Source organism: Terrapene carolina, unplaced genomic scaffold (assembly GCF_002925995.2).
Source record: "Terrapene carolina triunguis isolate 2854851 unplaced genomic scaffold, T_m_triunguis-2.0 Scaffold231, whole genome shotgun sequence".
Classification (NCBI taxonomy): domain Eukaryota; kingdom Metazoa; phylum Chordata; order Testudines; family Emydidae; genus Terrapene; species Terrapene triunguis.
In genome coordinates, this window is record NW_020664582.1 from 16,994,456 (window position 1) to 17,017,430 (window position 22,975).

Below are 22,975 nucleotides of genomic sequence, written 5' to 3' on the forward strand. Positions count from 1 at the left end.
TACTTCAGAAATGACAATAATCTCAGTTTCAATTGATAATGCAATTGCTTTGGAGATAATAAAATGCCTGTCTTTGTGGCAGCCCTCCACATACACACCTTCCCCCTACATCTTTGGAATGGTCCTTCTACTATGAAAAGTTGGTTAGAGCTGTAAAAACTTTTTGGTTGAAATCTGAAGCCAAGAAAAACTTACCTGGTTTCATGTTTCAAACTGAAAGTTAAAATCTGCACAGAATTCATCATACCTGGTACACTCATTTCTCATAACAACTGCACCCAATAAAGGCCCTTTGTGGAAATAACTGCAACAAAGTTTTTCTTTGTTTTTGAGCTCACATAATCGTGGTGGATACTCTTATCACTGACAATTTAAAAATCAAGATTGGATTTTTGTCTAAAAGATTGGACCTAGGAATTATTTTGAGGAAGTTCTGTGGCCTGTGTTGTATAGGAGGTCAGAGAGGTGATCACAATGGTCCCTTTTGGCCTTGGAATATATGAATAATTGCAGGTGAACATCAGCAGGTTCAAACCAAATCCACTGATTTTGGTTCACCAAAGCTGTGAGAAATTAAACCTGTGCATCCCATGCAACCATAGATGTGACAACAGTAAAAATATTTGCTTAAATGTGCTGAAAGATGGAGTTTCCACCATTTCCACAAGTAATTAATTCCACAGACTAATGGAGTGTACATTATCGGTATACACATATCAGAATTACATGATATTTACAGGCTACATTTCCTTATTTAAATTTAATCCTATTACGCCTCATTGAAGCTACTTTTATTATGTGAATTATTTTCTCTCTTTTTGGTGTAGATTATATTTGCCTTAATCAGTGTTTAGCTAAATTATAGTTAATTAACTCCTTTCTTTTGTCCTTGCAAATCGGTCCCTCAAGAGTCTCCTCAAAATTTCTGTTGCCCTTCTCTGAACTCACTTCAGTTTTCAGTATCTTTCTGGTAATGAGGGACCTGGCTCTGAATGCAGTATCCCAGGTGCAGTCACAGCAGAGATGTATTGAGAAGGGACTACTATCTCCTTGCTCTCCAATATGACACCTCAGGGTATCTAGCCCAAAATTACATTGCCCTTTTTGATGCCATAATATATTGCAAATTTATGTATAATTTGCTGTCCACTCTCACCCTTAAATCCCTTTCGGGATTACCAGTTACACTGCTTTAAAACATTAGTAACATTCCTGCCAAAGAGATTACAGTAACCTTTTCACAGAGAGTGAGCAAAGATTGTGTTATCAGACCTTCATAAACTTTATAGCAAGTTCCTTTATTTGGAGAAGTGGGTGCAATGGTCTGGTGTATGAAATAATTTGTTAATTTGTAAATCTGTCCATACACTTTGTAAATTCTTTGGGATCCTCCTGAATGATGTTTCAATAGTCCATAAATAAAAAGCACTATCAATATAGTTTGCTCTTTCGATTGGCTGGACAGAGTTTCTCAAGAACTTGGTGCAGAGATGATCCTAGGGACAAAATATCCAACCCAAACCTGATACCAACAATCTACTTCCTAAAAATATACATGCAAGGTGTTCAGTATCCAAATAAATGACACATGGAATGATTGGCTGTAGCTTATACCAGATATTGACTTTGCATTCAGCTGCCATACTAGGGTGAATAGAGAAACAATACACGGGGAGTGAAAATAAAGCAAACCAATTAATAGAAAATAAAAGACTTCTAAATTGCCCTTGACTTTCTCACAAATGCTGTTTTTCAGCTTTATCAGCCTCCTATTTGGGGTTCTGTTAAACATCTACAACCATGTGGCATTTTTTACATGGAGAAGGGTGGGGAGAAGAACTTTGATGAATGCTAAAAATCTGGATTTAGCTTGTTTTGGTATGTTTCATCTGATTTCAAGTGTAAAGCACAACAGATCCCTGAATAATTAGTATTTCTGAGATTCTTAAATGCAGTGACTGTAACCAGAAGAATGACAATAACAAACTATATGCAGTGTAGCTGTAGCCGTGTCCATCCCGGGATATTAGAGAGACAAGGTGGGTGAGATAATATCTTTTCTTGGACCAACTTCTGTTGATGAGAGAGAGACAAGCTTTTGAGAGCTCTGTGTGGCTCAAAGCTTGTCTCTCTCACCAACAGAAGTTGGTCCAAGAAAAGATATTACCTCACTCACCTTGTCTCTCTAATAACAATCTGTACACTTGACTCTGCTTGAATGACCAGATTCTAATAACACTTTCTCTAAAAATATAATGCTCCTGTACCTTTGGTCCCACGCAGTCCAAAATTATTTTATCATTAGATGCCTCTCTGGACCTCCCTCCACCCCATTTATACACTACTGGTTTTTCATCTCTGACTAACTGCATGCTAATATCAGGCAGCTGAGTAATCCTTTTGCTTTGTGTGATTTCCTATGTGCATTCCCCCTTTGGAGTAAAAGGAAATGCCTGGGCTAAACCTACTGCATCAGATTTGAAAAGAATGACTTCCTTCTAGCTGAGACAGGCTGAATACTGAGTGAGCCACTGGGAGACTTCCTTTGAATTCCCTAATTGGGTAGGTTTGTTATCTCTTGCTGCCCATCAGTTGACTAACATTTAAAACCGGTAAAGGCCATGGAGCCACCTGGCTTAGTGAGGAATGGAAAAATGCTAGTTTGCGTTGTCTGAAGAGGATGGCTTGGCAAAGGAGTTTTCTTTTCACTTTAGAGTTTTGTTAATTCTAAAAATGCCCATGGTGTAGAATTTATAGTGAGGGTGGGGTGTATCTTCATTCTGAAATTTACCATTGTAAGGGGACTGTTGGTCCCTTACTGACACTCAGTGGGGTTTTTTTGGTTGGTCACCTCCCAGTACCAGAAGAAAGGGGAAGGGCCAATGTCTATCAGGGATGGTCTAGACAGTATTTGGTCCTGCCATGCGGGCAGGGGACTGGACTCGATGACCTCTCGAGGTCCCTTCCAGTCCTAGAATCTATGAATCTATGAAATCAGGACCCTGAGACTAACAATTCTCAGGGCCAATGGGGAGAGGCCAACGTTCTAGGTCAGCCTGATTGACAGAGCAGGCAGGCCAATGAAGGAGTCAGGAGGTTGGGGGTCCCGTCCTCTGTGTGAGCTGGAGCTGCCTAGGCCAGAGTGGGGCTGAGGGAAGGCGAGAGCAGGAGCCTGAGCTGAGCCGGGGAGCAGCCCAGAGAGCTGAGCTGGAGGCAGAGCAGCAGCGCGTTGGCAGAGTGGAGCGCGGGCTGGAGCCAGGTGCGCTGAGCAGCTGGGCAAAGTGAGGGGGTTGCTGGGCAGGGAGACGCCCCCAGCCAAGAGGCCTTGCAGGCCGAACTTGAAGGGGGATCATAACCCTGATGTGGGGGAGGAGGGATAGCTCAGTGGTTTGAGCATTGGCCTGCTAAATCCAGGGTTGTGAGTTCAATCCTTGAGGGGGCCATTTAGGACACTGGAGTAAAAATCTGTCTGGGGATTGGTCCTGCTTTGAGCAGGGGGTTGGACTAGATGACCTCCTGAGGTCCCTTCCAACCCTGATATTCTATGATTCTAGTTGGTACTGGGGAGAAGGGCCCTGCTATCTAGTAGTGCCTGAGGGCATGTGGCCATCACCAGAGCAAGTGTCTGACCTGCAGCACTGCCAGGGCCTGGGACATGTGAGGAACGGACTGTGAACTGCCCTGACATTCCAGAGACGGCTGTTTGTGGTGTCCCTGTGCCGGGGTTATGTGTTTTCCTTTAACCTTTCCCATTTTTTCCTTATTTTTTTTTAATTGGTTTCTGTTTAATAAATTGCATTTGCTTTGAACTGTATGCAATGATCAGTGGGTCAGGGACGTGTCCAGAGCAGAGAGAGTACCCTGGAGTGGAAGCACCCTAGCCCCTGTCCTAAATGACCACAATAAGATTCGGGGTTGGTCACCTAGGAATCCTGGGCCCAGCCTTGTCGGGATTACAAGGACTCTGCCATACAGGAGAGTGGAAGGGGAGCTCTCGAGGTCAGGCAGGCCTCGGTAAAATGAGGGGGAGCGACGACTCAGATCCTTTCAATAGCCAATTTCAGTGGGGTAGTGTATAAGCCAGAAAAGTTCCCCACAATAGTGAAACCACTCCCCCACTTACACAATGATTGTGTAACCTTGGAATTTTCAGCTGATCTTCTTAGATATTAATTGGCTAATGTTTTTACAGCGCTGTGTAGGTGTAAAGGGCTATTGAATTGCTAGGTATTATTATTAATGATGATGTGGTTTTTCACAGAATCATAGACACATTAGAGAGCGAAAAGTTCCATTGGCTCATTTAGTCCATCCCTTAGGCAATATAAGATTGTTCCCTACCAGCTATTTTCTAATACCTTTTCCAGCCTAATTTAAAATGTCTTGAGTTATGGCGCTTCTATCGTTTCCCTTGCGAGACGATGTTACAGCCTAATGGAGCACACCATGAGGAAGTTTTTCATAGCATTCAGCCTAAATTTTCTATGTCTTAATTTAATCTCAGAACAGTTCTTCTCCCTTGTTTGTTTCCACCCTTCAAATACTTGTAGGCAGTTATCATCAGTCGTGGTGATAATCATGGTCCAGTCACGTTACCTGCAGCCACTTTAAAATAAGGGATGATTTTAGTTGGCATTTATTTAACTGGGTGCAAATGACTAAGTATTTAAGGTGTAACCACATAAGGTGCAATTAAATACAACTCCACTGAGGTAAATACCCACTGAAGAGACTACATAACAGAAATATAATTGTCAGGTGATACATGGATTTTAGATTTAATAATTGGATTTCCAACAAGAACAAGGTAACGTCATAGGATCCTATTCAATGACCACAATATACAAATTTTACATTAAAGAGGCTCCCCGAGGCCATGGAATTGATCTGGATTTTACACATGATTATCCTGTTATCAGAAAACAGCTGTGGGCCATGGAAAATATTGTGTCAAAGTTCAATGGTAACTCCCAAAGACAACCAAAGGGGGAAAAGAAAATTTATTACAAACCACTCTCCTCCTCTTACTCCCCTTCCTGTGCCCATGCTGGCTAGAATGTCTGCTTAGCTATTTGGGAATATCACGATGCAGAGCCTGGGAATATCTGTTCTTAGAGTAGACATGTACTATTGCGCTATGTATTTGCCTTTAAGGTTTCCTCGTGTATATTAGGTCAACCCTTCCCTGTACAAGTACGTCATTGTGTTCTGTCCATTGGAGGATCAACACATCTTCCAGAGGAGTTACCATCCCTACACTAGGAGAGACACACCTTCATTTTCTGAAACAATTTATTGGATGAGGCTAAAGAAAGATGAAGTAAGCAATTCACAGCACATAGAGGTTTTACTTACTGAATCAGAATTAGTGTGCAAAGGTGTCAAGTTGAAGCCAGTAGAGTTTTCATGGCCAGAACTTGTAGAAAATTAATTTCTGCTGAATAGGGCCCATAGCAGAAAAGGAGTGATCACATGGTATGGTTAGTAGTAGCTTAGGCCTGGTCTACACTATGAGTTTAATTCGAATTTAGCAGCGTTAAATTGAATTAACCCTGCACCCGTCCACACAACGAAGCCATTTATTTTGAAAGAAAGGGCTCTTAAAATCGATTTCTGTACTCCTCCCCAATGAGCAGAGTAGTGCCGAAATCGATATTGTCATTTCGAATTAGGGTTAGTGTGGCCGCAATTCGATGGTATTGACCTCCGGGAGCTATCCCACAGTGCACCATTGTGACCGCTCTGAACAGCAATCTGAACTCGGATGCACTGGCCAGGTAGACAGGAAAAGCCCCGCGAACATTTGAATTTTATTTCCTGTTTGCCCAGCACAGGAGAGCACAGGTGACCACAGAGAGCTCATCAGCACAGGTAACCATGCAGGCCGATAATCGAAAAAGAGCACCAGCATGGACCGTACGGGAGGTACTGGATCTGATCGCTATATGGGGAGAGGATTCAGTGCTAGCAGAACTTCGTTCAAGAAGACGAAATGCCAAGACTTTTGAAAAAATCTCCAAGGGCATGATGGAGAGAAGCCACAATAGGGACTCAGAGCAGTGCTGCGTGAAAGTCAAGGAGCTCAGACAAGCCTATCAGAAAACTGCCCCCAGCCCTGCCCATGGGACTCCCTGCCCACAGGTGCCCACCCCAGTGGCCATGCTGGAGGAGCTGCCAGTGCGGGGCACTGCGCAGCTACACAGATACTGATTTATATCCGCAGATACACATTTTGTATCCATGCAGTGTTTTACAAATCATACCCGCTGATATTTCATACCTGTACTAGCATAATAGATGTTAGTTTTTGGTGACTGTTTGTTTCTCAGGGAGTTGATAATAGATTGTATCCAATAACCAAAACAACAGTGATTGCTATAATTTTGGGGTATGGTAAAGATTAAGATAAAACCTATTCAATAAAACCATATTTCTATATCAAGGCTACAGACTGTGTGATGACTGAAAACTTAAATCGAGCTTACTGCAGCCTGAGTACCTGTGTTAGAAGCTGTGACATTCTCTCTATCCCAGACAAGCCCCACAGGCAGAAGACTGCTATAGAGCATTCCACCAAGCAGTTGAGAAGCCTTCCCAGGGTCAGTTAGGATGTGGAGATGGGGAGCAAGCAGTGAAATCCAGCAGAGACTTTTGTGTCTCTTGTTTGGGGCCAGGTAGGAAACCTCAAGGTCTAGGCCGTCTGTAGTTTTTCCACTGGGAGGTGAGGAAAACTCCTTGTGAGCAAAAATACTCAAGTTTATTTCCTGCTTTTAATCAGCATGTGTGATGTACAAAGCTCAAGAGAGCCTTCTAGTGTGGTTCATCTGGAGATAAATACCTAACCAGTAACAGAGGCATAATGACCAATTTTTGGCAGACTTATGTTGGAAATAACTATGGAAACATGGTCTTAACTAACAAGCTGTTTACTTAGCATGTTTAACGAGTCATTACATACAGTAACTTCCTCAGTCCTTTTGCAATAATGCCCTATTCTCATAAAGGGCTCCAAGTCCATTGTCTGTGAACACAGACAGTACACTTATAATTAACCTTCTTCTTAAGAACAATTGTATTCAACAACAAAAACAAAAACTACACAGACTTCCTTGCCCCAGAGTCGTCAGGCTCATAATCATGTTCCAAAATGGGTTTTAACTTGGCTTCTTCTGGCTGTTTCTGTGCCTCCTCTCGCCTGCTCCCATCTCTCAAAAGTGGAACCAAGGTCTTCCAGTTTTTCCCTGAAACTTATAAGCAAAGTGGCTATTAATGTTTTTTTCCTATAGAAACAGACCAGAATATTCCTGGTTTCCAACACAGAGGGAAGCTGACATAAATATAAAGCACAAGTGAAGATTTTATTCTTCTAAGAGTTTTATTCTTCTGTCAGTTTTCCATTCTTTTAAGCTGACAAGTACACCCACTGATCTATGAACTGGGGTTCTTCTGCGCCGATTAGTGAGCTACTGCACTGTGGGGTTGGGGCATCACAGGGTGGCTCCTAGGGTACACTGCTGCCATCTCTACCCAGCTCACCAAGGTGTGCCGCTCATTACACACCATGCAAACATCCAGAGTGAGGAATTGGAGGGAGCTAAAGAATTCCAAAGAATAAAACTGCAAAATGAATAAAGGGTTAGTTCGTTTTAATCCTTTTGCCCACTGTGTTCATTGAACAGCAGTTCATGTAGCTATTCGAAGTTTCACTGAGAGATGTATAAACTTGCACTACATTATGCTGCCTCTATAACCAAATGTATAGTCTAATACTGTCAGAATATGGGAAGAACCAGAGGGTTTTCATGCCTGGATTCCTCACCTCTGCTAGACTTAAAAGAAAAACTTGAGTTTCGCTTCAAGCCCATGCTGTATCCGGGCTCCTCGTTGATTATGCCCAGATTAGTGTTCCATGTGGACCAGTTCACCTCATCGACTCTGGAGAGAGAACAAAAGTGATTTCATGTTGAAGGGGATCTAATTTATTCTCCAGAAAAGGATCTAGAGTCTCGAGGACCGTACGCACAGTATAACTTTGTTACGGAACCAGTTCCCTGTGTGAACAAGCTACTCAGATAGTTCTTGTAGAATAGTAATTACTACTCAAGGTTCACAGCAATAATCCTAGAATTTTTGTGAAGTGAAGTGTTGCAGAATGCTGCTGGCCTAATCTCCCTGTGGCTTTAATGTTCTGTATTAAAGTCCCTAATATACCAAATAAAATTCACCATCTACTGGATATTTGCAAAAGGCCACTCTCACCCTGAGGACTAAGGCAACTGCCCATAAAGAATTCTGTAACATTCACCTGAGGAGAAACCTACCTGACTCAATGGGTACGTCTACACTTACAGTAGGGTCCGGCGGCAGGCAATCGATGTTCTGGGATCGATTTATCGCGTCTGGTTAAGACGCAATAAATCGATCCCGGATCGATCCCGGAAGTGCCCCGGATCGATCCCGGAAGTGCTCGCCGTCGACGCCGGTACTCCAGCTCGGCAAGCGGAGTATGCGGCATCGACGGGGGAGCCTTCCTGCCGCGTCTGGACCCGCGGTAAGTTCGGACTAAGGTACTTCGAATTCAGCTACGTTATTAACGTAGCTGAATTTGCGTACCTTAGTCCGAAGTGGGGGGGTAGTGTAGACCAGGCCAATTAAATTTATATCATACTATGCAGAGAAACACCAAGGGATTCCATAGTCACACTCTGTCCCTGTGTCCCAGGGCAGAGGATTGGCTGTGGGCTGGTGAATCCATGACTATGCAGATCCACTGGCCAATCACCATACAAGGAAGAGTTTGGGCTATCGCAGGCCTGCTGTGTAACAGTTCTGCCAATGCTTCATGGTTTGGCAGGGGAATGCCATAGATGTCCCTCTTGCATAGGTCAGATACTCAATCTCTACACTCTGGCCAGGATTCTCCACACTGAGAAATTTGTGTCCCAGTGGCCCAAGAAGTAAAGCAACATAGAATCAGATATGGAAAGAAAAAGGCTCAGCTGCAGTATCTGTTCATTATCAGTTGAGCTATGATGCTGCTTTGAGACTGACAGCGATGAGGGGACATAATGCTGCTATTTTAATATAGAAGGTCTGCTTGGCATTCTGGCATCTCAGACCCCACAGGCTGGACCAAGTCTATTGCAAATTGGACTAAGAACCCATTTCACTCACGCCACTGAACAACCATCACTTAGTGTAATTTTTGGTCACCCTAAGTTTAAAAGCTCTACATCTCATTACCAGTTATTGAGCCATCCCAGGCCTGTAGATGTGTTTCTGTAAAAGATTATCTATTTAAGATAAAACCAGGTTACCTGAAACACCATCTGTAATCGTCCTTGTCATCAGGTGTGGTTCCCACTAAGACTCGCTTCCCGGATCGGAATGAGTTTATCATACAGTTCAGGTAGCTATTTTCGATATTCAAGATGGTGATGGCTCTCTACCAATTGAAAAAAGCAAAGGGAGTGGGGAACAGCTGGCATGTAACTATATTTATACAAATGTCGAGTCCTTTCTTTATAAAACAAGAATCCCCGAACTTTCACCTGCATTGTCAGCCTAGGGCAATGATCACACCAACCACAAATCATACAATTTCTCTAGAAGTGTGTCTTTTAAAATGATAGATGATTACTGTTATGTAGTCAGAACTACAGGGTTTCTTTTCGTACACAAAAGCTGACATGGCATTATCTGCAAACCTGGCAGAAGGCACTTGCTTTCCTCCAATGCATAATCTCTATCTTTTCGTATTCTGATCATGGTTTTCCAGTGTCAAGAGCCTAAATGCCTTCAGCTTTTTGACTCTGTTATTGTCTAATAATAAAAATATTTATTTTCTTAAACTGCAAACATCTGTGAAATATTCAGTGTATACCAAGAACATCTGCTTAAACAGTGCATCATACACCAGATGAGGAAAGGGACCAAGGACAGTCATACAGGCTTGTGCCCGTGGGTAAGGAATCAAAAGATAGACATTTATCTATCACAGTCTTTCTATCAGGGATGGTCTAGACGGTATTTGGTCCTGACATGAGGGCAGAGGACTGGACTCGATGACCTCTCGAGGTCCCTTCCAGTCCTTGAATCTATGAAAGACATGAAAATCTGCAAGTTTAGAAACATACCAATCCCTCCAGATTCCCCTTAAAGCACTTATCCCCCAAGTTCTCTTTCTAGTTCCAACATGAAGACCAGAACCCTTGGGGGGGATCGACAAACCTGGAGTTTCCAGATGCTCTTACTCTCTTGTGCGATCTTGTTCACAGTTTCCCCCATCAGCGCAATCAGCATGTTGAGCAGGAGAATGTAGGTGAGGATGACGTAGAGGACCAACAGGATGACAAAGACAGACTTAAACCTGTAGTTCTCGGTGAACTCTAGATCTCCCATGCCAATGGTGAACTTGAACAGCTCCAGGCAGGTGTAATACAGACTGTTGTATGACGTGCGGCCACACTTCAGCTGGCCTGATCGGGTGCAGAGACAGCTGTCATTTTCATGTCCCTCATAGTCATCTTCAATCAGAGTCACCACAGCTGTTGCAAATGGGAGGAGCCATGTATACAAGAAAAAGATACTCAGAAACCATGCTCATTTTGAAAACAATGAAAAATTGCAAAGATGTATCTGATTAGACACAATATATTGATGGCCATTGACTGCAGGTGGAGTTGTGGGGAGTCAGAAGCTCTGAAAAATCAGTCCCCAGGATTCTAAAGTTGGGCACCCAACATGGAGGCATCCAAAATTAGAGATTACTTGAAAATGTGGTGTCTCAGTTTCTCCATCTGTGAAATGGGAATAATGCTGCTTGGCCAGCCACTTTGAGATCTATGGTAAAAAAACCCATATAAATACTAAGTAGTAGTATTCTTTATTTTTGTATGGAGGTAGAGATTTTGTACGGGGGCGTGATGTAGATTTCTTAGTTTCTAGTTGGTAAAGGGAATTCTAAATTAACTGAAAAGATAATTTTTGCTAAATCTCATTGATTCTCTAAGAAAAAATAACTCCCAGGGTGACATTACCTGTAGAAAATCCCAAGAGAAATACTAGGTAGACAAACATGAAGCGACATAAATCCCTCAGGATCATCTGCAACATGGAAACAGAACATTTTATAGGAATCTAATACAAACTGCAACCAAGAGTGGTGGAAAGTCCTGATTTGGCTCCAAGAAGGAACTATACAATGTGAACCCACTGCTCTTGCCTTACACCATGACTGAGTTTCCGAGTACTGGCTTTCAATATAGAGAACATTTCCTTTGCATTATTCATAAAACCTATTAGATGCATATGCAATATATCTAATGCCAAATATATTTTCAACCTTTCATGTGTGAATCAAGCTAAGACAGTGTGGTTCTTTTTCCCCCTCTATAGACTACTTGGCTAGACCACATGAAGAGGTCAGACTTCTTTGTGGAGAAGGCCTGAAGATAATCGAGGAGAGTAGAGTTAACTGACATGAGCCTTTTCAGACTCGCTGGCAACAGTGAGTAGATTTCCCCCCCGAAGGTGAAAACAAAGCTGCTCTCCCTGGTTTAAACCGCAAGGTTGTCGGTGATGGTACTTTCCAGGCCTGTGAAAATTCAGCAGTGCTTGCCAGCTGCTCCCTAGACTGACCTTCTCAATCATGACAGAGTAAATTCCCATCTGCTGGAAGCCTCGGGTGTAGTACAGCATGTTAGCCCAGCCCAGGGCCAAGGAGAACACCATGGATGCCACATAGAGTTCCTGGCCACAGAAGTACAGCACCACTGAACTCAACAGGAACAGTGAGTGGACAAAGCTGAAAGACAAGCATGGTCCAAGCATAGAGTGCAGATCCTCCCAGGCAGGCAAGAAAGGAGGGATGAAGGCATACGCAGTGGACTCAGGAACTCCCCAAAAGCACATTAGAACCCATCTGGACAGACATGTCCTCCTAGGCCAAACTCCATCCCTTGAAAGATTCTTTCCTTTCACGCTTCACTTGTCTTCTGCACCCTCCACAATTCCTCTCCCCTTAATAACTCCCGAGTTTCCCGCATACCCCTGTTTCTCCAACCCAGCTGTTGTTCTTCTGCCTTGCAGGATGTCAGCAAGACAAGCCACAATTCTCTGTTGTCCTCGAGTGCTACTCTCTCTGGCACTCCCTCTCTTTCACCACAGAACTGGCAGCAGTTCAGGGAGCTGCCCTGTGTAGCAGCCTTCCGACTGGGGAAGGCAGAGGGTTCCAATAGCATAAAGCGGAAGGTACCATTGGGGACAAGAGAGGTTTCAGCATGACCCAGTGCACAGGGCACTGGACTGCAAGTCAAGAGTCCTGGGATCAATTCCTGGCTCTGCTGCGGGACCCAGACAGTTAACCTCTCAGCACCTCACCTTCCCCACCTGTAAATGAGGGTTATGACCTGGAGCCACCTGTGTAAAGTGCTAGGAGAACTGGGGGATGAAAAGCACTGTGCTTATTTCAAAGCCCGCACATGCAATGCCTGGCTCAAGCCAAGGCCATGAGTCCCTCAGGCTCCTAAATGCCACATTCAAACGCAAAGAAAGAAGTTGCTGAGAAGCTTACAAAAGAACCTCACTGTAACTGTCAGCTAGCAGAGTCTTCAACGAGGGCCGCCTCTGCAGGAAATATTGTATCTGCAAAAAAGGGAGACGAAAGGCCAGTTTCAGGTTGGCAAGTACATTTCCACTGTGAATCTTCCCAGGGACCCATCACTCTGTATCTAAGTGCTGACCGTTATCTGGGTCAAAATTCTTGGAAATGCTGCTGCAACCACTGCCCCTCTAAGTGCTGGGAAGGTCTGCTGAGCTGGGTCCAAGCCGGGAAAAGGGAAACAGCTCACCCTAAGTTAGCCCACAAGAACCTCTCAAAAGCAACACACATTCCAGTAAGCAGGAGCCTCAATTATGGTTATCCCCTCAGTGTAGCACTACTCTGGAGCCTGCAGCTTGTGTGGGAGCAGCAGCCCATTTGCTCACTGGTTTGAGCAACTGTGATCACATTATACTTGCTGTGTGTTCTTTACATTGGCCACCATACAGTAGCAGTTTGTGTTTAAAACAGCACTGATGATCTCTAAAGTCCTTAATGGTGCAGGCCCTGGCTATATTCAATACCCCCTTAAGCCTTGCCTAGGTTTGTATCTGTGCTCAGGCACTCCTAGACTTTGTAGGGCCTTCCCTCTCATACAGTAGGACGACAGGCAACTGCACCTTAGCTTTGTAACTCAGTAGAAACCTGACAGCTCCTGGCCATCTGTAGCTTTCGAGTGAGGGATGGACTCTAATAGCAGCTCGCCCAAATCAAGGGGGGCACCTATTTTTGGCTCCCACCTATCCACATGGCTCTAAGGAGAAATTTCAAAGCTCTTACCCCTCTGAAAAAGAAATAGAGACCTCCCAGCACACTCAGGATCTCTCCAATGATACGAAAACACTCCTCGGTGGTGTATTCAAATTTGAAGGGAGGCTGCATAACACAGGAGCAAAGGATCAGCACAGCTGAAGATGGAAAAGGACCTGTCAGCTGACAGTTGAAAGTGCTTGGCTTCCCTAGGATTGGTCCCTAAAAGCACTGCTTCCTCCATTCTCCAAGGAGGGGGCTGGAGGAGGAATCCTTCCTCTGTGCTTTTTCTCCCCCTCACTCGGGAAAGAAGGAAGAACCTTTTAAGCTCTGGCACCAATAACATGACAGGCAGGCCTGGGAATTCATCCCCGGGGTGGTCACACTGATGAACATGACCAGTGAAGTACCTTTCCATGTTTCTCCACAGGTCTGAAGTAGGCGGCCAGGGTGAGTATGATAATGTGCATAGCATAAACAAAGAAGTTGAAGTAAAATAGGCGTTTGACGAATCGGTCCCACTTGTCCTGCAGCAGCCTGTTCAGGGGCTCTACCAGTAGCATCTCATGGCGATTCTGCGAGGGGGATGAGAGAGAGAAGGAATGCGAGTCCCAAAGAAGCCAATACACACATAAGATGAGAGAGCACCTGCCAAAGGTCTTTGCAAACAGTAAATGAAATCTCATTTCATCCCCAGCGAACACATTCTCCAATCCCCGGAAGGCAGGGAAGTGTCATTATCCCAGTTTCACAGATAGGGAAACTAAAGTAGAATGATTTGTCCAGGGTTGCTCAGTGAGTTAGGAGCAGAGCTGAGAAGAAGAAGCCAGGAGGCCTGTCTCCCAGTCCCCTGCTCTAACTAAAATGTTTCTCTCAGGAGCCCAAAGGAGTGCCAGGGAATGACATACAACACAGAGGCTTGCTGAATGGTATGACTGTACCCTTACTTGTCTGAGCGAGCACTCCTGTGAACAGTACTGCTGGCTTCAAGCCAAAGGGGAATATTTGCAATAAAGAGTCCTGGGATTAACTTCCACAGTCAGGTGGGCAAAAGGAATGTCAGTGCATAGACTCGTGCCAAGAAATTACAACTCAGCACTGTTCCTGATCACTATTTACTTGTAACAAAGCTCTGCAAAATGGTGCAAACCTTCAGAGACATGCACTATACAGAACACAGCTGACCACTGAACCCAGTAAAAAAGTGTAGAGGAGGTTTCATACTCACTGGTGTTTTGCTGCTATACGCAATGATCTCAAGCACTGAGTTTTTCTCACACGTGTCTATGGAGGACAGGTCATAAAGAGATGAGTGGACGGGTCCATAGGCCCATTCGGTGAACTTCCTAGACAGATGCCTACACTCAGGCTCTTTGATCTCTCGTCTAAGGATATAGGCGAAAATCTGATCATAAAAGAAGAATATGTGACCAACATTTCAGCTATGGTAGATTTTTTGTTACTCAGTTTCTCAGTAACACAGGAGGTCAGATTCCTCCCTGGCTTAACTGCACTGATGTCAAGCCATTAGGATACTGTACAGCTCACAGCTTGCAATATCCAAAAGCCAGTGATCTCATTGGGTTCTGGGGCAATATGAATGTGGCAAACGGGCTAATGCAGTAGCACAAAGAAGTGTCTCTCTGGACTCTTCCAGTTAAGATTCATGACCATCTTTGGCCTCTCAAACCTAAAGCAGACATCTAGAGGCACCTGTTTTGTATCCCTTTGAGGTCACTGTCTTGGTGAATGGGAAATGTTTTGGAATTGGCCATGTCAGCCAGTCAAAGATGCACTTCCTACTCCACCTGAGAGAGCAGCCAGGGCACTTTTACTGTTTCCATCGAGGCTGACATATGTGTAGTGATACTACATGACTCCCTCTGGACACATTACCTAGATTATGCCAATGCTTTGCTTTTTAAACTCCAGCATTAAGTCCTGCAAAGTTTTCCACCATCTCAGTCTACTAGGCCCAGGCAGCAAGTAATGACATGTACCCAGTGTAAATGTTTTGATTATACTGTGTGTCATTTGAAAGGGTAACAGGTATGTGTCCACCTACCCCTATCTTCCCTTTCTTTGCAGCCAGGGTTAAAGGAGTCAGTCCCTTCTTGTTAGTGATCTCTTCCAGCTTCAGCATCGGGTTAATTTTGGCACCAAGGATCAAAATGTTGTTATACACCTTTGTTACAAACTTGGTGTTATCTTTGGTGTTATCTGCAATCTCCACAAGGGCGTGCAGAACTGTATTGCCCATAGAGTCCTGGCCAGCTATATTGGCTGGATGATACCGATTCTCGAGGAGGAATTTCACAATACCTAGCTGGTTGGTGCAGGCAGCCAGGGAAAGAGGCAGTTCACCTAATGGCAAGCAACATGAACCACTGGTCAGAAAACTCACCATATGTACAAAAGTCACCTTTATGAGCCTAAAAGCAAAGGAGAATCTGAAACCTCTGCAAGTCTGAAACCTCCCACCATGACCAGACGGGTGAGCAGTTCTCCATCAAATACTGTACCAAATCGTAGTCTCATTGTAAAAATTGTATTTCCCTATGGGACTTAAGCACTGCATAAAACTTGTGCAGGCCCTCTAAACATGGGTGAATTTCACTCACTAGTGAACATGTTCATACCTTGCTGATCGATACACAGGGGTTATCTGGACCCAGCATATGAAGAGTTGAAAAAAACAAAAACAAACCAGAATTCTCAAATTAGAAATGCACATTGAATGGTCCCTATGTATTTTGGTTAAAAGGACTGAATGTGTTAAGGGAGTTTTCCCCCAAAGAAGACTTAGTGTGTCAGGTCCAAACACAAGAAGTTTTAGGCAGAAAAAAAAAAATTATGCTTGGATTATAACATCCTCTTCCCACTGAAAATAGATGGCTATAGAAATATTGAGTGCAGGGCTAGAAAGTGCCTTTAATAATGATACAACCCATCAAGAGATACAGAGGTAGTTGAAGACAAATGGGGTTAGGTACCCATCTTGCACTGAATAGCCATGGGAAATACATGCCTAACTGCCTTAGCTCCTTTGTAATCCCAGCCCCCATTAGGGAAATACTTGGGAAGGTTGGATTAGCCCCTCTGCTATTTGTGGGTCATCTGGTCCCCCATAATCAGGAGTATTTGAACAGCTCACATTTGGGACAACTCTCTTGGTTACTTGATCAGTGACTGAAATCATGTATCATGCTCCTTGTTTTCCCTACCAAAATAAAAGCCAGGTTTCCCTTTGATTTTTCTGAAGAACTCCCCGTGGGCTCTCGCATGAACGTCTGCTCCATTTTGGACCAAGAGCTTCACCAAGTACATATTCCTCCTCTCGATGGCAATATGGAGAGCGGTCTGACCTAGGGAAACACTCATCAGACCACAGAAATCTCACTTCACATAACACAGAGAAACAGCTGCCAGACACTACAGGCTCCTTCTTCTGAGGTTAATGCAATGTTGGTGAAAAGGGACAAATTGAACAGCCCTGGAGACTGAAGTGCTCTATTTATCAACAGAATGGAGACAACAGAGGCAGCAAATGCAGGCTTCATTGCTCCCCTGCCAATGTGCTCCCAACCCTATCCCACCAATGTACATCTAGAAGAGGAAGAAAATTAGACCACATTAACCAAACATGTCACTGGCAGAAATAGCCGATGTGATCCAGGTATTTCAGGAACACAAGTGCTGACTAATAGCCAGGCTCTCCGGCAGTTTGTGATTCTGCTTTCCTAGAACCAGAGCTTCATTCTTGGTTACATTCAGAGAAACGCCTAAAGGGCTCAGACAGTCCTGTGTAGCCTATCTCCAGTCTTTCTATACAGACGTAGTCTCAGGCAAGGCCAGACATTCTCCCAGCTGCCTCTCTTACCCTTGTAGTAGTTGTCAGTATATTCTGCATTAACTAACTCTTTCAGATTGCCGGTCTTCTCTGCAATTTCCAGAAGCAGGGGAATGGTATCGTTCTTCCCATCATGCAGATTCAGCATGGCTTTCAATAAGCAGGTTTTCCCAGTTTCCGGCTCTGTAACACAAAGGGTTACAGCTATAAAAAGGGGCATTACAAACCTGCCCTCTGACACCTAGGCATGCAGTAATCACAAGGGATCTGGGATCTTCTGAATGGATGGAAGAACCCAGGGACATTTAGGGTTTCACAAATAACCTCTCAAACTTTTCTGAAATTTCCAGCATCTTTATAGAGAATTGCCCAGTCTATAGGAAACTACTGCATGACGCAGAATCCCCTGCGATGTCTTACCGTGTATTTAAGTAAACACCATGCTGATCTTTTAATATCAGCCACGCTGCTGGAAGAGGGAAATGGCTTTTGGATGCATCTGACACTACTAGGTACCTTTGAACTCATTGTCTGTGAGATGCTTCCGGGTCTCATGGAGATAGGTCAGCAGGTCATTCAGATCACTTGTGTCACCTTCAGCCACAGCATCAAAGATCCTTCTGCAATCATAGAACTTGAAAGCTTTTTCTGAGCAGCTTGCAATGGAATTGGTAGATAGGAGTCTGACAAAGATAAATTTAGTTACTGAAACGTAAGGATTAAGCAAGTCTCTTAAAAACCACCAGACAATTATATTTCTATTACTGGCTTTCAGTGGCACACACATTAGTGAATATTACATATATTAGTTGTACCGTCTGTAAGATCATAAAGGTTTAGACAAGCAGATGTACTGGTGAAATTATGTTTTTACTGGTGAAAAGTTAAGAACAAGAACTCAAATCTAATTAAGCAACTAAGTCTAACATCTGATCACGCTCCTGGGAGCCAAGAACTCCTCTGAGTTCTAATCCCAGCTCTACCACTGGTTCACTGTATAGCTTTGGCTAAATGATACAGGGCAACATTTTCAAAGGTGCCCACTAATTTTGAGTAAGACACCAAAGAGTTTGATTCCTAGAGGCACTATTGATTCATTTGGAGAGTAGATTGCATTCAGAGATAGAACTCCAGGATGGGCAATAGTCATTAAATGGTCCATAGTATTTGGGATACTTCCCGTTCTTTAAGCATAGGAAATACTGAAATATCTGCTGTAAAATCAAATACTGTGGTGCAATGGATAAATGCTGAGCTATGCAACCCAACCCCTGTCATAATATATATCCAATATATCAGGAACTTACTTGGCAAATTGATTGTGTATTTTTGTCCTTTCCATATTGATATTAAACTTGATGATGGGAGCAGACCCCAGGTGGTCCATCTGGTACAAGGAGTCCATAGGCGCCATGTTCTTATCGCTATCCCCCATCCCAAAGCGGCCTCGTCTAGCGAAGATGTTGCTTTTGGGCAGCTGCTGTACCTTTGTGCTCTGGCTTCCCTGAAGGCTTTCAGGGGTTCCCAGAATGGAATCCTCACCATCTGTGTGCTCGTCCGTGACTTCAGAGTCCTCCACATCAGAACTGCCAAGTTTCCTCATCTTTCCAAGGATGGATGACATGGCCAGCAGGCTGCAGGGAACCCAGTGACATTAATCCTGCCACCTGATAAACTATGTGGAGCTTAGTCTGGCTTCAGTTATGATTCTTCACCAGTTAGAAAATGAGTTGCTTTCTTTTTCTTTTAAGTGAAGGTGCTGGCTGCCATCCTGTATTACCAGAGCAGGTACAGCAGCAGTATACGCTTTCTACTCACTGCTCCGCTCGGCCTGTGTGCCTCATCCCTGATCTGGAGAGACCAACCACTGCTTTGGGTTAAGAGAGGAATTCAGAGGAATTCTGCTGAGATTACCAATAAGGGGGCCAATTGGTGCCAATCGTGGTCATGGTTCTTGTGATGTGGTCACTTGTTCACTTAAGGCTGGGGCTGTCTCTTTTCTATTCTATTACCTCATCACCTCCAACTCATTTCATACGAGCCCATCAAACAGCTATAGGATGGTACATTGCTCAACTGCCACCACCGTTCTGGTGATAAACACTGACTTGGTATTCTGCTTCACAGACAAACCAAGCCTCTTCTGGCTCACAAAGCTCTGACTTACAGTAAAAGAATCAGGGGTAAGGTCTTGAAGGAAACTCAATAGAGATTCTCCCCCTACCCCACTAGCCAGTACCTGGCAGACACTGGGAAATAATATGGCAGACTTACAGAGTGTTACAAAGCCAGGAGCAAATAAAAATATATACATGCCAGGAGGGAAAGACTGCAGGGCCAGATGTCAGGTCCTTGTGCATGCTGGGGAGGAAGAGGAAACAAAGACACATGGAGCTCTTGTAAGGCTTATGGAAAGGTATAAATTACTACACAGGCACATTGATTTGGTATGGTTCTATTATCCTGTCTTGGAAGACACCAATATCTAAAATGAAAACCTCGCTAACAAGGCAGTATCTGGTAGTGTGAAGAGAAATTTTCCTCTTCGCCCCTGCAGCAATCCACTGATGCCCTGAAGCATGAGGTTTCATTGTTCATGTCTTCATCTATATAATTTTTTTTACTTTGTTCATGAAATAATTTTTACAGTATCCTACTGTGAACATGAAGAGAAGAAATGTGACACGAAGGATCTGGTCTTCACCACCCATGAAGCCATCCTCAGCAAACGTGCTACTCCCCACCAGATGAAGCACTGAACTGTTTAGAAAGTGACTTTTAGCTCACACTGTCCTGTCCTTTAGCATTTTGTTAGGCAGGCAGCTTGGGTTTTCTGCATGCTTCAACATAACTATTCACGCGAATAGCTCCTAACCTGAAGGAAATAGCCTCCGTATGTGAAATCAGTATGCAGCAACATGCCCTCTGGGATGATCCACCAAAGAAGAGGCTGCAGCACTTATTAATAAACCAACTGATGTGGAAAATCATTTTTACTACTTCTGGGGGCATTCTGTGCCAAAAAAATTAAAAGTTCCGCACACAATATTTTAAAATTCTGCAAATTTTATTTGTCAAAATAACACTGCAGAATCATGCCAGTTTCAATTATTTTGGTAATTTATTTCAAAATCCCTGTCAGCAAGTACGTCTGTACCAAAACAGACACACACAAAAATTCCCCTGGGAGTAGAGAGTTAAAGAAACCCCTATGACAACCCAGCTCCTCTTTCTCTGCCCCCTTCTCCCCCCAGAGCCCAGCCGTGGGGCCAGACACCCACAACCGCTCCCCTGCAGAGCCCATCTGCGAGGCCCTCCCCTTCTCCGCCCAGGGATCCAGCGTTAGAAACAGCCTAATGCTTGGTCCCAGGCTTGCACAGAGTTTCCTGCATGCTGCCCTCTCCTTCCCTCAGGGAACATGCTGGGAACTGCAGCTGCCAGGAACCCTCTAACTCCCTCTCCCTCCCCCCAGCAGTGTCTTCTATGTACAAGCTGGGCTCTGCCGAGTCCAGTGGCCCCTAGTGGCAGCTAGAAGCACTGCAGTCCATTTCTGTGGGGGATAGGAAATTCTGCGTGCACGTTAATTTCTGCAAAATTCTGCATTGCATAGTAGCGAAGAATTCCCCCAGGAGTAAAATTTTACACAGGATCATAGGGGCAAACTACATCACCTCAGAACATGATAGATCCCTGGCAAGGAGAAAACAACAATCTCTTTGCACATGAGTAATTAAAGCTCAAAGTAAGTTTCTCTCTGTTTGGAAACAAGAAGGCTAATTCTGCTCTCAGACCAGGGTAAATCAGGAGTATCTCATTTATATGAAAGGAGTTGCACCAGTCGGTAAGTGATAGCAGAATCAGGTCCACGGCATCTACCACAAACAAGCTCTCTCATTCTCCCTTTGCCCATCTGATGAGAGTCAGGGGATACAAGAAGGGGAGAGGGCAAGTTGTGTTAGTTGCAGGATAAGCATCAATCAAGAGAAACAGGACAAAGTAAGGAGCTGACACTGGGGAGAGCAGATGAGAAAGGGATGGAGAGAGGAGGTGTGCTAAAGAAATGAATGAAACAGGTGTCCAGCAAGTTTGAAATGTCAGATGTTGCTGAAAGGGATTTGGAGGACAGGACTGTAAGAAGATGCTAAGTTGTTGTGGATGGGCCTGTTAAGAGCACATAACTAGATGGGTAGTAATTAGTCTTGTGTGGGTAGAGGTTAAGGATATTCCTCCAAAGGTTGATCTATTCACCAGTGAACTGGGCCTCAACCAGTGTCTTTGCGCATGAGGGCTGCATCTCAGCCATGTAGGAGCAAAGAGACGTTCGGCTAACATGGGAAATTACCATGTACTGACTTCAGTGGAGTCACAGTGGTGTATAATTGGCATAAGAGACTGGAGAACCAGTTCCAGTCAAGATAGCCACTAGACAGGTGGTCCTTGGAAGCTAATAGTCACCTCAGGGACACTAAAAAAGTAAAAAAAAGGACAAGTTACTATAGATGAGTAATATCTGGAAGGCCAGCACTTGTAATTGTAAATCAAACACAATCAAACAAATATGTTAAAATGAAGTGTTGTTGTAGCCGTGATGGTCCCAGGATATTAGAGAGACAAGGTGGGTGAGGTAACATCTTTTATTGGACTGAAGTTGGTCCAATAAAATATATTACCTCATCCACCTTGCCATGCTAAAATTAAGACTGTTTCTAGACTCTTTTATCATTAAAGTGTTTTAAACAGTGCAGTGTGATCAAGAGGAAATGAGGCAAACACGGATACATTGAGGCGAATCTGACATGGGGTAGGAACTGCTGCTCATATCATTATTAGATGTAAAGTACTCTGGAGGATCAGTAGTAGAGAAAGCAATTCACTGTACCCCTTTTGAACTTTGACACAGCCAGATTTGAGAGAGTGTGGAATGTCCTCCTACGAAACATTTCCTGAAATCCCAGACTGTCTGGAAAATCTAATGCTTTGAAAACAAGGGTTTTATGAAATCCTGCAACAACAAGTGCCCTCCTCAGCTATAAACAGACCACCATGCTAAGAATTATTATGTATACAAGCAATAGCTGACCAGTGACCTCAAACGTGCTTATGGTGGCAAGTTAGCAAGACCACAGTTAAAGTTATATCAGGATTTTCAGTTCAGTAGGATTCATTAACCTCTAAATCAACAGCACCTATACAATTTTCTATGGAAGTAAACATGGAATGAGAATGATGTTGTTTGTTTGAATTTTCAATAACGATACAGCATCAACAACAAAACAAAAATAGAAAATGTTAAAATGACATCTACCATAATTTAGCTTTGGGGTGCATTTTTGCTTAAATTTCCAGTTCTGTGGGTCTCTCACAAAAATAAATAGAAATAAATAAAAAAGAACTTTTCCTAATATCTTAAATTATTCTGTAAACAAGAAATAATGCAAAAAATAACTTTTCATTTACAGTTTGATATTAAAATACTTAAGAACTATAATGTTCCCTGAAATAATCAACAGTGGGTTTAAAGAATGAAAATAATCATGGGGTTTTGGTTTGGGGTTGGGTTTTTTTTTCTCTTTTTGTGGGGAGGGGTATTGTCTCCTTTAAGCGAATGTACATCTGGCAAAAAATGTCAGACTGGAACCTGGAGACCTTTATTTCTCTACAGAACAGGTAGAGTATAGACAGCAGCACAATGACCTTTCTCTCATTGCCTTATCAATACACCATAACCGTTTTCATCATTCCAAAAGCTTTAGTTTTAAAAACGCTTGGTAGAA

At 43.6% G+C, this 22,975-nt stretch overlaps 1 protein-coding gene across 1 annotated transcript; it reads right to left on the bottom strand.

The window, feature by feature from the left end:
• Nucleotides 1-7,015: 7,015 nt before the first annotated feature.
• On the bottom strand, nucleotides 7,016-18,825 carry TRPV1 (transient receptor potential cation channel subfamily V member 1). The gene is made up of 15 exons (XM_024211218.1): nucleotides 18,509-18,825; nucleotides 17,718-17,884; nucleotides 17,232-17,384; nucleotides 16,576-16,716; nucleotides 15,417-15,715; nucleotides 14,580-14,756; nucleotides 13,762-13,926; nucleotides 13,382-13,477; nucleotides 12,575-12,645; nucleotides 11,641-11,806; nucleotides 11,040-11,106; nucleotides 10,231-10,547; nucleotides 9,318-9,445; nucleotides 7,820-7,935; nucleotides 7,016-7,247 (listed from the first exon to the last, which is right to left on the bottom strand). Exons 1-15 carry the CDS (start codon nucleotides 18,823-18,825, stop codon nucleotides 7,096-7,098), a joined length of 2,532 nt encoding a protein of 843 aa, XP_024066986.1. The 3' UTR covers nucleotides 7,016-7,095.
• Between the last annotated feature and the right edge of the window lie 4,150 nt (nucleotides 18,826-22,975).

What these genes read in the sequence shown, in the direction of transcription:
- TRPV1 (XM_024211218.1), bottom strand. Translation starts at nt 18,825, where the DNA reads ATGTCATCCATCCTTGGAAAGATGAGGAAACTTGGCAGTTCTGATGTG. An exon ending in TCTATTTCTTTTTCAGAGGG is followed by an intron (nt 12,646 to 13,381) that starts GTAAGAGCTTTG and finishes CCTTTTTTGCAG; the next exon opens with ATACAATATTTCCTGCAGAG. An exon ending in TCTCTTGGGATTTTCTACAG is followed by an intron (nt 10,548 to 11,039) that starts GTAATGTCACCC and finishes CATTTGCAACAG; the next exon opens with CTGTGGTGACTCTGATTGAA.